General features: G+C 38.1%; 1 protein-coding gene across 1 annotated transcript; it reads left to right on the top strand.

Moving 5' to 3' along the window:
- The first annotated feature begins 5,655 nt into the window (after positions 1 to 5,655).
- On the top strand, positions 5,656 to 11,232 carry LOC140146040 (uncharacterized). Its single transcript, XM_072167783.1, has one exon. The coding sequence runs from the start codon at positions 6,476 to 6,478 to the stop codon at positions 7,898 to 7,900; it is 1,425 nt and encodes a 474-aa protein (XP_072023884.1). The 5' UTR covers positions 5,656 to 6,475; the 3' UTR covers positions 7,901 to 11,232.
- The last annotated feature ends 4,969 nt before the right edge of the window (positions 11,233 to 16,201 follow it).

Here is a 16,201-nt window from a genome sequence, read left to right as displayed (position 1 = left end):
GCAGTAGATAGCTACTTCATCAACGCCAATATCAGCAGTAAATACTTCTTCATCAATGCCAATATCAGCAGTTGATAGCTACTTCATCAACGCCAATATCAGCAGTAGATAGCTACTTCATCAATGCCAATATCAGCAGTAGATAGCTACTTCATCAATGCCAATATCAGCAGTAGATAGCTACCGTATTTCACCAATGCCAATATCAGCAGTAGATGGATACTTCATCAACGCCAATATCAGTATTAGATAGCTATTTCATCAACACCAATATCAGCAGTAGATACTACTTCATCAACGCCAATATCAACAGTAGATATCTATTTCACCAATGCCAATATTAGCAGTAGATAGCTACTTCATCAATGCCAATATCAGCAGTAGATAACTATTCATCAATGCCAATATCAACAGTAGATAGCTATTTCATCAATGCCAATATCAGCAGCAGATGGGTACTTCATCAACGCCAATATCAGCAGTAGATAGCTACTTCATCGACGCCAATATCAGCAGTAGATAGCTACTTCATCGACGCCAATATCAGCAGTAGATAGCTACTTCATCAACGCCAATATCAGCAGTAAATACTTCTTCATCAACGCCAATATCAGCAGTAGATAGCTACTTCATCAATGCCAATATCAGTAGTAGATAGCTACTTCATCAACACCAATATCAGCAGTAGATAGCTACTTCATCTATGCCAATATCAGCAGTAGATATCTATTTCACCAATGCCAATATTAGCAGTAGATAGCTACTTCATCAATGCCAATATCAGCAGTAGATAGCTACTTCATCAATGCCAATATCAACAGTAGATAGCTATTTCATCAATGCCAATATCAGCAGCAGATGGGTACTTCATCAACGCCAATATCAGCAGTAGATAGCTACTTCATCGACGCCAATATCAGTAGTAGATAGCTACTTCATCAACACCAATATCAGCAGTAGATAGCTACTTCATCTATGCCAATATCAGCTGTAGATAGCTACTTCATCAATGCCTATATCAGCAGTAGATAGCTATTTCATCAATGCCAATATCAGCAGCAGATGGCTACTTCATCAACGCCAATATCAGCAGTAGATAGCTACTTCATCGACGCGACGCCAATGTTAGCAGTAGATAGCTACTTCATCGACGCCAATATCGTAATTCAGCGACATTATTTCATAACGTTCTATACAATAATACATACAAGGGATTTCAGATGAATAAAGATAGCTTAATTTAGCATCATGTGTTGTAGAAATTTAACAATCCATATAAACGCAAAAAAAGTAACTAACCCCCCTTAAATAATGGCCATTATTTAAGAAGGGTTAGTTACTTTTTTGAGATGTTTATAAAGTTGTTCTGGTACCAGTTTTGCTGTTTTAGATCATACTAGGTATGTCAAAAGGGCTTTAAAACCAAGCATTAAGCATCAACGTTCCGTGTGTTGACGGGAAGATACATTGTTATTATAAAGCTCTGCGTGCTGGACGTAGGGTTCAACGTCAGCTATCTCAAGAACCACTGAACCAATACTGGGCTTGTTTGTACTCATTGTAATGCATTTTTCATGCTTTTTTTCATCTTCATCTTGTCATTTTAACCTTTTTATTTCCTAACTTGTTTGAAATTAAAGATGGGCAAATCATGTCAGTTTTAACAAAATATTGGTTTTAACAGATAGCGTGATTTCATTATGACCTTTATTAATTAGTTTTGACGGGAAGATGCATTGTTATTATAAAGCTCTGAGTGCTGGACGTAGGGTTCAACGTCAGCTATCTCAAGAACCACTGAACCAATACTGGGCTTGTTTGTACTCATTGTAATGCATTTTTCATGCTGATTTCAAAATTTGCCATAAAAAACAATTTTGATTTCTTTTTTAATTTGTAAAGAAAATTAAACTTGTCATCTGCAGTGGACACTTGCGTGGAGAGGTTAAAATATGCAATATATTTTGATTAAAATAACTAATTTCTGAAATTCAAAATGTATGTGAAAGAGATACCAAGATTCTATCATAAACGCAGAGTAATGTTTATTCAGGGTGTCCAAGATTCCCAAAAACAAATTTGAAAAATTGTATACAGATCATTTTGAATCACCCTGTATAACGCTAGCTCATCCGAGTATAAATAACAGAACTAGACACATATTTTTGTACTTTGTTAACACTTCATTTTATCCCGCAATAAACACACATCACAGAGAACCAGGCCGGGGCACCTAACAATACCAAGACGTCTCTGAACAAATTGACACCGGCCAATCTATTGTAGGGAAAATAAAACAGTGTATATAGAGAACAGATTGATCAGAATCCTAGGAAAAATGAAGGGCGGATAATACTGTTTTCTGTGAGATCAGTAAATTAAAATTCAACTTGAGTTGTAATCATGCTAAGTAGCGTTGGGAATTAGGAAGAAAGATGTGGTGTATTTTGTGGTAAAAGACAGTATTGTTTACACGTTCTTGGTAGTAGTTACTCCTTTTTGAATTTATTTCGTTTATTAAATCTCTGCACGCGGGTATCGACTGCAGAAGATAAGTTTTAATTCAAAAAATTTAGAATTTTACATTTCCATGACCATATTTAGAACCAGCATGAAAAATGCGTTAAAATGAGTACAAACAAGCCTAGTTTTGTTTCGGAGGCTCAAGGAATAGCTCTCGATATTTTGAGAAAATATCTCAAAACTTGGACTTTTTATGTTAAAGGCTATTGCTATAGCACGCAGAGCATTAAATGAAAACATGATGTTGAAGACGACAGTCTCGTTGCACCCTTTTCCAAGGCATTTCATTCTTTTCATCTTCATCTTGTCATTTTAACCTTTTTATTTCCTAACTTGTTTGAAATTAAAGATGGGCAAATCATGTCAGTTTTAACAAAATATTGGTTTTAACAGATAGCGTGATTTCATTATGACCTTTATTAATTAGATAATTGATGAAGTAGCTATCTACTGCTGATATTGGCGTTGATGAAGGAGCTATCTACTGCTGATATTGGCGTTGATGAAGTAGCTATCTACTGTTGATATTGGCGTTGATGAAGAAGCTATCTACTGCTAATATTGGCGTTGATGAAGGAGCTATCTACTGCTGATATTGGCGTTGGTGTAGTAGCTATCTACTGTTGATATTGGCGGTGATGAAGTAGCCATCTACTGCTGATATTAGCGTTGATGAAGTAGCCATCTACTGCTAATATTGGCGTTGATGAAGTAGCCATCTACTGCTGATATTGGCGTTAATGAAGTAGCCATCTATTGCCGATATTGGCGTTGATGAAGATGCTATCTACTGCTGATATTGGCGTTGATGAAGGAGCTATCTACTGCTGATATTGGCGTTGGTGAAATAGCTATCTACTGCTGATATTGGCGTTGATGAAGTAGCCATCTATTGCTGGTATTGGCGTTGATGACGATGCTATCTACTATTAATATTGGCGTTAACGAAGGAGCTATCTACTGCTGATATTGGCGCTGATGGAGTAGCCATCTACTGCTGATATTGGCGTTGATGAAGTAGGTATCTGCTGCTAATATTGGCGTTGCGGCCATCTACTGCTGATATTGGCGTTGATAGCTATGTACAGCTGATATTGGCGTTGATGAAGTAGCTATCTACTGATGATATTGGCGTTGATAAAGTACCTATCTACTTTTGAAATTAATGTTAATGAAGTATAGCCAACTGATTTAGACATTAATGGATTCATGGATTTAATATTTTTTGTTCCGTGACGAAGTTGATCGTAGAAAAGTCCATCTCCTGCCGATTAATTATAGGCCTATGTTTGTCAACTGACAACATCCACAAAATACAGGTTTTCTGTTTTCTGTAAAAAAATAAATAGAAAAAAAACCCCACAATAATATCGGTCAAAGTCATTTACAACATTTCACACTTGTGTTTCAGGGAGGGGGGGTGGAGGGACGGACGGACGGCGCTCGAAAATCTAAAAAGTGGGTGGGGGTAGGACCTATTGTTTTCTTGAGCTTTTTATTTCATTAGTTGGGAAAAAAATTAATTTTGATATGGCTTTTGTAAGTTGTCGACAATACAATGGTTTTGTCGATAACAGTCAATATTTGCCGACAAAATTTAGAATTGCACCCCTTACCACCCCACCCTCAGTGGCGACCCTGAGAACCAACACAGTAGAAAACTGTAATTTGACGAAAATCGTACATTGTAATGGTTGAAGTTATCAGCTCTTCTACTAAATGATATTAGGTCACATAAAATTAAAAAGTGAGGAGGGAGGGTGGGACTTTTTTTTGGGGGGAGGGGTAAATTCATTTGACAAAATACAGCAGTTTTCACGTAAAATAAACTTGTTTTACATTAACATTTTACTAAAATATCAAGAACTTTATTATGAAAATTTTAATATGAAAATTGGGAAAAACAAAAACATGGACTGATCTCAGAAAGTGAGGAGGGAGGAGGCGGACGTTTTTGGCCTTAGGTTCGCTGGCATTGGTACACCTTCTCTAATAAGTTCGCCTACCGAATATAGGTGTAAAGTTTGATCAAAAGCATTATGTAACTTCTTTATTGAAAACATAAAGATAAACATAATTACAAATAATGCATAATTTATTAGTTATGTCTGTCAATTTATTGTTATCATCTTTTGTACATCAGCGGAAGAATTCAATCGATTCTTGTTTGTAGATGAGAATCGTAAAATTTAATAGTCTTACTGCTATCGTGACGAATCGAATCGCGCTATCCAAGAAGTGAAATATCTCAAATGTAAATTACCAAAAAAGATCAATGTAAATATGAAAAGGGGGTTCCATACCCTCTATGTTAAGTTTTTGATAAAAATAATAATTACGTCTTTTCGCGACCTTTTGGTCATTCATCGTGAAGGTTAAACCATTTAGCGCATTCATCAGTAAAACCGCCCAAATGCGCCCAAAGGAGCTTCGACTCATGCTATAAGGCCACAGCAAAAACATTTCTGCAGGGGCTCCGGAAGATTTTTAATATTGGGGGGGGGGCCCCAAATTTTTGTCCTGCTCCGGAACGCGAAACGGTGAAGGGGGTGGGGAGGGGGTGCCCCCTCCCGCGCGAAGCGCAGAAGCTTTTGAAATTTGTACATTTTTACATGAATTTTACCTTACATTTTGAATTATACCTAAAATTATGAATATTACCTTAATTTTTTGAATTTTACCCCAAAATTATGAATTTTACCTCAGATTATTGGGGGGCCCTAGGGTACTTGGGCCCCGTCACCAAAATTATTGAGGGGGCCGGGCCCCCCAGGCCCCGGCGGTTCCGGAGCCACTGTTCTGTATTGTCCTTTTCCGACCGACTCAAAAATCGAGGCCCCGACTGAAGGCAAATAAATAAACAAACAAACAAATAAATAAACAAGCAAACAATACTAAAATGATAAAAATACAGCCGATCTTGGGCGGATTCGTGAAATGTTTAGACGTAAGCTTCCCATAGCGACCGCTTATATCGATTAATCAGCATGCATCAAGTACGTGTAAAACGCCAAAACCGATATATCGATCATAACTTTATTGTTAACTATTGTTAACTTACCTATTGTTATTCAATATTTATAAACTAATATTATAATAATAATGATGTCTTTTAGACGCATAATACTGTAATACACAGAGTAGGCCTATGTACAATCGAGACTCAGATGTACAATGTTTGTAAACAGCTGAGACACTGTAAGAGTACATCTGCCTCAGTTACAGCTTTGAAGATTTCTACAATTGTTGCCGAAGCTCACATAAAACTGTTTTTATTATGGAACATGGCTACACATTGATGGATTTTAGAGTGGTTGGATCATTGGATTTTATATTCATGTGCATGTGACGTTAGTGCACAATACACATGTCATGCGGTACATGACTTACTACCAGTGCAAATAAACATGGAGATTCATTCGGTTTATCGGAACTGAAAATTGTGTGAGGATACATTTTGCCATTCCAATCGACAAAAGCATATCTGCCAATCGGATAATAATTGTTTCGAAATTTTGGTGAGTTATGTCTCTACATCTTGATAACCAGAGAAGTGAAGACATTTAGATATTCGTCTCAGAAGAAAACTACATGGAAAAACACTTTGCCGGCAAACCAGCTTCTCGACCTCTGTGTCTGACGCTACTGCGGATGAGGCTTATGTCCCCATTATGGCGTTTACATTAAGATAACGTTTCTAACACTGACTCATACCAGGGCAGTGCCTCAACCTTCCAGGCCTCAACTGACACGAAATATGGTTATTTTCAAGAGTGACTCAAGTTAGACACTTCTTTAAGCTTAAATGAGTTCATACATGTATCTCAGAATAGTCTGAAGTCGCAGTGGTCGGCTGGAATCAGTACAATTCATTGAATCTCATGACCAGTTTCCTCTTTTATGATTGAAAGTGAAACTCTGTTCTCCGGAAATAGGTACTCAACAACGAATCATGACGACAGACACAATAACTAGGCCTGTCACACGCGCCTGGACATCCGGGACATTCAGGACAGAGTCCAGTTTATCTTATAACTCCGTAAAAGATGAGCGACGAATAACCACTGACATGACGGACTCAGAAGACTCCAGCTTGCTACACAAAGCTGTCAAAGACCGACGGCTTCATCAGTTCCGTCTTCTGATGTCTCTTGGGGTTGATGTTGATAAGAAGGATCCTCAAGGACGGACTCCTATGATGGTTGCAACCACCATGGAACCAGAAGAATTTGGACTGAAATTAATGAGAATGTGTATCAAACACAATGCTAATGTAAACGAGAAGGATAAACGTGGACGATCTGTGCTCGGTTATGTATGCGTTAATGGTAAGCCAAATATGGCGAAATGTCTTCTTCAAAGTGCACCCCATTTGCTGGTGAAAAACCTGCCGGATACGAACGGCGATGTGCCCTTAAATCTAGCTGCAGCACACGGGCATGATGGGATTGTTAAAAGGTTGATACAAAGTTTGCAGAAGGATCGGTTACCGGTTGATGTAAGGAATAAGCAAGGATGTACGGCGCTGATTCTTGCATCAAAATATGGACATTATAAATGCGCACAGGTGCTTCTTGAAGAAGGGAATGCTTCGGCTAATATTCGTGACAATGTATTCTTTATGAGTCCCCTAGAATGGGCGCATTATAGTCAGTCTCATTTTGAAAGGGAACTTAAACTTATCAGAGTTATCAACGTGTCAAAAAGCACCAGATCTGAATTGCTTAATCTCCGCGCCCCTGCATGGTGTGATAATAAGGATGAGGAGTTGAACGGGTTACCTTCGTTACCTTCAGTTCTGACGAGCGGCGAACGACCAAATTTCCAGAAGAAGAAACAACTCATATCACAGTTACATACTCGACAAGTTCAGTTAAACAGTCTGGTAGTTGTGTTAGCGCCTAGAGTACCTGAAAAGGTCTCATACTCGCGGAATGTATCGCTCGATGAGAGTACAGATGATCAGATAATGGAGAGTGTGAGTTCAGTGGAAGAGACTATTCACACGATGCGTTCTCCTAGGAGAGCACCACTTCATACGGATTATAACCGCGCGAATTCTTCGCCTGAAATGCCGTTTCTATGTAGTATGTTCAAACTATACGAAGGAAATGTTGGAGTTAGGCCATCACAATCGGTTGGGCTGCAGGCAGCAGCTGCTCTTGCTGTGACGGAAACAGGAGCGACGACAGCACATGATGACGACGATGCAGACGCGACTGAAATGGACACACCATCGACACCGCCTGCGCACACTATGTCGCGACGCAAGTCGAAAGCCAATGTCATGTCCAAGAGACATTCTATGCACAACACACACTCTCAAAATCTCGCCGTTCCTCAAGTGTTAAGGAAAACTAAGACAACTTTATCTTAAATTACATGGGTCGGACTGAGATGTCATGGGCGAGTTGACGTATACCGAGTTGGTGAAATGTCAGGATGTGCCGATGGTCCATATGCAGGTGCACAAGGACGATCTGCGCACCAAGGAATCAAAGGATTCTGGGAATTACTGAAAAGGTCAATAGACATTTTCGGTAAATCCCAGAAGCCTTCGCAAGTACACTTGAGATGTCGTCACGCCGAGGCGCACAGCGTTACATGCGCACTTCATGGCTTTGAAATCCGCAGTAGCGCGATGTTCACTAAACGATATGTGTGCATTGACGTGACGTCAAATGACGACATCTCAGGTTTACTCGCAAAGGCTTATGGGATTTACCGAAAAGGTCAATTTTCTGAACACTTAACCTCCACGCGGACGACAAGTTTCAAATTTGCTTTAACAATTCAAACATTTCAGAATTGTACAATTGTAAGACCATATTTGGAATCGGCATGAAAAATGCATTAAAATGAGTACAATTAAGTCTAATATTGGTTCAAGTGTTTTTGAGATAGCTTTTGATATTTTGGGAAAATGTCTCCATTTTTTTATGAAGCCAGCACACAGAACATTGAAGCGTGACAACGTAATCTCTCACAATAAGGGACCGTTCAATATTTACGCCTGGAGGTGTGCTTTTTGACAAAAAAAATCGACAAAAAAAATCGCGTTCCCCCTCACGTCCGCTCAAAATTTTCGAATTCCCCCTGTTTTTCCCTTTTCGTCATCATGTTCATTTAAAACTATTATTCCCCTCTTGTTTCAAGTAAATAAATCAAATTCGCCCCAACAAAATTCTGATTCCACCTTAACCCCCCCCCCCCCACTGGCGTAAATATTGAATGGTCCCTAATGTTTCATGTTGTAGAGGCATTCTCACAACAACCACATCACACCTATAATGTTTTTCTTTAATTTGTTGGAGGTTTTTCAGGGATTCATAGAGTCTCTCGTACAACACCCAAAATGCTGGATCATGCATGCTTGATTGTTTAAACTTTTTTTTGTAATTCGACAAAAAAATATAACATTGTAGCCACAAAAGTCAATGTTATAGTTTGTATTCGCTTCAGCCTACATTATAAATGGTAAAGTAGCCTGAGTCCCTCGGCCCCGATCTCGAAACTAGTAAACATGACGGAACAAAACGGCCGTTTCTCTCACCTGCAAGCAGGACCGTGCGCGCGTAGCAGTTGAAGGGCTGGTGGACCAAACCTAATGGTAAAGATCCGTACGTTTTGTGTGTCTTTTCAGTGTAGGATGGAGTGAATAAAATATAACTTTGCCTTGTGGATAAATTGTAATTCCTTGGTATTTTTGTTCAATTAAACAAAATAAAAATATAAACCAGTTTAAACAGTTTCTGGGTTCGATTCTCGAGCGGGAACAATTTTCTGTGTCCCACCTTTAAAATATGATGTTACGATAGCCAAACTTTGCCAAATTGGTCACGGTATTAAACCTCCGTTTCCCTTGTTATCTAAAATTAGACTATTCTATCATTTGATATCCACACTCCCTATGTGGAAGATTTTGGAAATATCGTCCACAGGGGGAGTATGCATTTCAAATGGAATTAGTGTGTAAGCCAACTCTGTTTGAAACCCACCCTCCTTCTGTAGAAGATTCAAGTTGAATCTTTCTTACATGTAGAGGGTGTATGAAATTCAAATGGAACTGCCTAATGTGATCATTCCATTTGAAATTCATACTCCCCCTGTGGAAGATATTTCCAAAATCTTCCACATAGGGAATGTGGGTTTAAAATGGAATAGCCGATTGCTATTGTATCTCAAAATAAGAGGTATTCTAATGAAATTAATTACCTGTACACGTTTACAACATGCAATAACCAAGGCAACGAATAAAATGTTTTAAATCTAAATAAAGAAAGAAAATGTTGTGCATCAAAATATTGATAAATTTCAAGATGGTGAAACATTAATGGTACCATGTACTCATGCAATGTTATTTTGAATGAACAAATATAAATAATGTTACCCATTCAACTTCAAGGTCGTGTAATATTAGGCATGGATATTGTATCGTCCAGATTGAAATACGAAATAAAACCATGCCAGACAACAATGAAAAACGCTGATTTTCATTGCAAATCGTGACTACACTGTCTTGAGAATTGACAAGCTTTTGGTAATTAGTGTCTTGGCAAATATCTATAGAAAAAGGTTCGACTTAGAACCTTTAAGTCCTGTAAACGGAACCTTCTCCCAAAATTGTACCAGAAAGAACCATTTTTCCGACAAATTGTACTAATTAGGAACCAAAAAGGTTCTATCAGCTTTTATCATTCATTCAATTTTTTTTGGGTTTTGTAAAGAACCATTTTTCTGTAGAGAATCTTTTAAAATGGTTCCTTGACAAAGCACTCAAACTTGTTTTTTTTAGCATTATCTTATAGTATTAAGGTGGTACTACACCCCCTGATAAATTTTGTGATTAATTTTGCATTTTTCTCAAAAAATAACTACACACTGGTAACAAAAGTTATGTATATTATAGGGCAAGGAATCCAATTACTTCACTGAAATTTCAGTGATTCACGACAAGTGGTTCATTATATATGTTAAGAAATGAGGTACATTCTAGCGGTACCTCATTTCTTATCATAAATAACGTACCGCTGGTCTTGAGGCACTGAAATTCCAGTGTAGTAATTGGATTCCTTGCCCTTATAATTATACATAGCTTTTGTTACCAGTGTTTGAGAAAAATGCAAAAATAGTCACAAATTTATCAAGGGGTGTAGTACCACCTTTAGGCAAAATATGTGATTTTCCATCTTTTTTAAGTTAAAGACCCGGAGCATGCATGATGAATTGGAATCATTGCTTAGTTCAATCTGGACAGAGTATACATGTAACAACCCATATGGCACGCCACATCGTGCAAATTGCATCGAGTCATAAAAAACACATCGAATTAAAAAAACCGCATCGAGTTTAAAAAAACGCACATCGAGTTTAAAAAACGCACGTCGAGTGTTAAAAACACATGTCGAGTTTAAATGCGTTTTTTTTAAACTCGATACGTTTTTTGATGTGTTTTTAGAACTCGATGCAATTTGCACGCTGTGGCGTGCCACAAACCCATCCTTGCCATTGAATGTTAGACTGAACAATGTTTGCAAAATATTTATCTTTAATATCTACAATATATAATGCATCGAACCCAGCGTAATAAAGAATGAAAACAAAAATATTATACATTCTATGGTAATTATTATTTTACAATGTTTTGGGTTGAAAGTCTAATATCGTAGCATGTCTTCTATTTCAAATGCGTGACTTTTTGTATGGCTTTAAAAAATTCTCGTTGTGTTTATTTTGTGTTGGACAACGTAGGTGAGTAAATCTCATCGCCCACTTTACCCAATCAAAAAAATAAATTTGTTGGCATTTAATTTTCGGCCTGAGATTGTGTCTTTTAGACATATGCGGTGGGTATGCGGGATGAGGGCACATTCCCAACAGATTTTCAGGGGGGGGTCCTACTTAAAAATCCCAATAGAAGGCAAAATCAAGCAATAATTTTCCCCGTGCATCTTTCTTTTAGCACAAAAAAGGGTCTTGTCCTAAAATGGGGTAAAAATGTGCGGCCCATCAAATACCAAAATTCAGCTTCATTTTGGGCTTTAAATTTTATCTGTACTTTCAGGCACACCCAGTAGCGGGGGAAGCAGCTCACACCTCCCCTCCTATGGAACATTACGCCTTCCTGTTGGGTACTGGCCGTCGAAATTTTGGTTTTTATGCCTCTTTTTTTGCCAATTTGTGACCATTTTCATCAAAGTAAGACTCCCGTCACATTGCCCCCCCCCTGAAAAAGTCCTGGTACGTTACTGGACACACCCTGTATAATAACTAACCGGTCTACATAACGACCATATTTGTGTATTTTCTTGATGGCCCCATTGTTTTTCGTGTAACCGGTCTACATAACGACCACATTTGCGTATTTTCTTGATGGCCCCATTGTTTTTCGTGTCTAATGTAAACTAACCATCATAAGCAAATTCTAGCTCATTGACCATCAATATTACTGGTCACTATCGTCCATCTCGGTTTGGACATCGAATCTGTCCAGAGAGTTGATCTGACCATTTGTACAAGCTTTCATCTTAAACCATGTAGATATCTTCCCGGCATGCAATGCGGTCAGACGATACCACTTTTAAACTCGGTATCTGGTTCCTTGCCCTGAAATGAACATCACTAAATGGGCTTCCATTTAAAGTCTACACTCCTCTGTGGAAGATTTTGGAAGCATCTTCCACAGGGAAAGTATTAGCCAACTCTGTTTGAAACTCACCCCCTCCCCCTCTGTGCATGATTTAGGCTGAATCTTTCTCGAAGGCCGTGCATAAATTCTAAATGGTGCTGCATATGTGTTAATTCCATTTGAAAATCATACCCCCTGTTGACGATATTTCCAAAATCTTCCACGGGGGTAGTGTGGATTTTAAATGGAATAGCCTTATAGAGTTGTGCCTGGAGACCGAGGGCGCAAGAAACCATATTGCATGATGGGAAGAAAAAACATGTGACTGCTCTGACCGTCTTTGTACTATGGTCGATTAACCCTTTTTGTGGCTGCGAATGTCATAACGCACTTTTTTTCCCTCAAAAAAAAAAAATAAATAAATTTAAGTCAAACTGAATTATTAAAATATATCCGCAAAATTAATTCTAAAGAATTATATTACAGACATGCATGGTAGTGGTACAGTGGCTCATGATATAGCCTAAGTATATAAAATGTTTGTAGAATGCAAGGTGTTGTGTAGGGAAGACGCAATAGGAAACATAAAAGCCCCAGCAATCGATTGGCGACAAATTTGGTGCACTTACTCTCCATAAACAAGGTGTGGGTTGAGTTGTCGTGTTGATGCAAGCCAAGTAAACTAGCAAATTGCCACCACGGGTGGGTGACAGGTCTACCTACAATGCATTGCGTTTTGCGCACCCATAATATTGGGAGTACGGTGGCCGAGCAGAATGGCTCATACATGTAGGAAGGTTGTGGGCTAATCGGAATGGCTAATCGGAAGGTTGTGGGCTCGAGTCCCGACGACGCCATCGTGTTATGTCACAAGGCACTTTATCTTGGTTACTCCTCTCCACCCAGGTGTATAATGGGTACCGGCATTCTTAAATGCTGGGAAGGTAACAGACCGCTCCGGTGTAGCGATCCCCCACAGCAACATATAACGGTGGAGTCTGGCCCAATCACTAACGAAAGAGAGATGGGTTAGGGTATTCCTTCCTGTAAATAATTCAGGTTCGACTTCATTACCTTGAACTTACACGCTGTATAGCATTGTGGCAAGTGGTAGCATATAGAGTCAAAATTCATGAGATTGGCTTATGAATCTCCAATTAGAACTCGATCATGTTTCTTCAGCAGATGGTTCTTAAACGGAACCAAACAGGGCACTCCATCTATTGAACCTTTTTATTATCGGAAATGTATGCAGAACCTGTATATAGTAATGGTCTTCCAAGTGGTTCTTAAAATTTTCAGGAATTTTTTGAGTAAAAGTGCATCGGCTCTCCCTGCACAACACTTCAGAAACTGGTTACAACCCTTTTTCATGCAACGAGCGTACAAACAAACAAACATATATACAAACAAACAAACGCAAAAAATAACAGTATGCCTCATTAAGACTGCTGATTATTTGCTGATGAGTAAAGTCTCTTTGCGAGGAGACCCGGTGCAGGGAAAGTTTACATTATTTTGAAATATTTCCATTGTGTGTGCAGCACATGTAGCTACGCCACTGGTCATTTAGTAAATCCACGTTTCAAAATAAGCAACAAATCAGTGTATTCCAAAAGCCACGAAACTGAGCTAAGGATTATGGGATAGGTGTGCTCTCCCTCTAAGTCCCCAAAGTGTACGTGTTGCTTGGTCAGTTTGTCTAAAAACGCCGAATCGATAACAACATGTTAGGGTCATCACGAATTTACGCCAAAAGAAGGAATCGATCGATCTGGGGTCCTTTAAAAGACACCGTTCGTGAAACATGACCCTACTTCTTAAAGACGCATTAACCCTGGACCTTCGTTATACCAGTGACAGTAGAATTTAACGGTCTCCACTTGAGTATCGACTGCATATGACAAGCTACACATTATTTTTTGAAAATTCAAAAATTTCAGAATTGTCAATTTTCATGACCATATTTGGAATTAGCATGAAAAAGCCATTAAAATGAGTACAAACAAGTTTAGTATTGGTTCAGGGTTTCTTGAAATTGCTCTTGATATTTTGAGAAGATATCTCAAAATTTGGACTTTCCTTGGCTAATACGCAGAGCATTAAGTGTCCGTGGTAATACACTATAAACATCTGAATATCGACCGCATCCTCTGTGCATTTGTGGCGTTTATTTTACCAATATTTCTGGAAGATTGCAGGGTTGCATATTAAAGTACAAAAGTTGTTGTTTTTGATGACGAATTAAAGTGAGGATACAGAGAGTGGTCATATGAAGTGCTATGACCCAACGCATGTAAACAAGGGTCTTTTTAAATTTTAATGAACAAAATTGAATTCCCTTAGAGTAATTAATGTGTTTATAATATTCATGATATTCTACGAATCAAGATCCATGTACCCGTATTAGTGCTCTGCGAGCGAGCTAGCCATGATTCAACATAAAAAGTGTTGAGATATTTTCTCAAAAACTACTTTACCAATACTACATGTAGGCTTACAAAACACATGTATACTTGTACTCATTTTAATGCATTTTCCATGCTGATTCCAAATATGGTCATGACAATGTACAATTCTGAAATTTTTGAATTTTTAAAAACATTGGAAACTTGACGTCTGCGTGGATAGATTAATTAAAGTCTACAACACAGTGTTCCATCTAGGCATATGTTCTGCAGTGTGCTCATTGCATGCACGATGTCGAACAAACTTTTGCTATCTTCAGTAGATATCATCTCTCCGCGCGGGTGTCGACTGCAGACGACAAGTTTCAAATTTACTTTAAAAACTCAAAATTTACTTTAAAAACTTAAAATATTTGGAATCACCACGAAAAATGCATAAAAATGAGTACATTGTACAAACAAGCCTGGTATTTGTTCAGTGATTCTTGAGTATATAAGATTGTTATACGCGTTTTCACTACTTATATAAACACCGGTAGAGCAATATAACTCGAAATTTAATGGTAGACCTCATGTAATGTAAGATAGAAAACCGTAAATCTGACACAAACTTAACTCAACATAAAATCCATTCATCTATCTTTCAACATGTTTCGAAGCATTTACGTGATATACAAGATAGTATAAGAAAATGTGCTTAATTTAAAAATGTTGAAATTATCGTTTCAGAAGCTTCATATTTTGTAGCTTTGTTTAAGCTGAATATATACTCCATCGCTGAGCGATGGCGATTTGTTTTTAGCCAATGAGGTATGGCGCTTTTTGTTGCGTTGGGAATAGCGCGCCACCTCATTTGTCAAATACCAATCGCTCGTCGCTCAGCGATGGAGTATAAACATTCAAATATAGGACGGTTCAAGGTCACGAGATACGAGAAAACAAAGGTGGATTGTATTCGAGAAAATGGTTTTTAATGCTCTGCGTACCAGCAATAGGCATTCAACATAGTTTTGAGATATTTTCTCAAAATATCAAGAGCTATCTTAAGAACCACTGAATCAATACTGGGCTTCTTTGTACTCATTTTAATGCATTTTTCATGCTGATTCCAAATATGGTCATGAAAATGTACAATTCTCAAATTTTTGAATTTTCCAAAAAAATTGAAACTTGTCGTCTGCAGTCGACACCCGTGTGGAGAGGGTTTTGTATGTTAAACCTTCGGGTTTAACCTTATACCGCCAGTGCGTGTGTGATTCAATTATCGTTCTCTCCCAGTTCGCCCTCGTTGTTTTTAGTAATTTGAGTAACACGTTATTGCACTTCAGAGCTATTTAGTTCGCAAATTTACTTGATAGCATTTATGGTTCAGGATAAATATTTTAACGTGTTGAATATCCGAAAGAATATCTACATGTGTAAGTGACCTAAACTCTACTCATTGCTATTGCACGACGTCAGAGCTATATTTCACCACTAAATATGATGGTTAATATTGGACAACATATCTAACTTATTTTGAATATAAGTTTAATGCCCTAATATTTTTATATAATATAATATCTTTTGCTATCTACCTAAGATAGTAGCATTGTCTTTTGCTATCTATACCTAAGATAGTAGCATTGTCTTTTGCTATCTA

Source organism: Amphiura filiformis, chromosome 2, assembly GCF_039555335.1.
Source record: "Amphiura filiformis chromosome 2, Afil_fr2py, whole genome shotgun sequence".
NCBI lineage: Eukaryota > Metazoa > Echinodermata > Ophiuroidea > Amphilepidida > Amphiuridae > Amphiura > Amphiura filiformis.
The sequence above is the reverse complement of the archived record's forward strand: the minus strand, read 5'-3'. Positions and strand labels throughout refer to the sequence as shown.

Bases quoted from the DNA above. Each gene is read 5' to 3' on its own strand.
- LOC140146040 (XM_072167783.1), top strand. From the start codon at position 6,476: ATGACGACAGACACAATAACTAGGCCTGTCACACGCGCCTGGACATCC.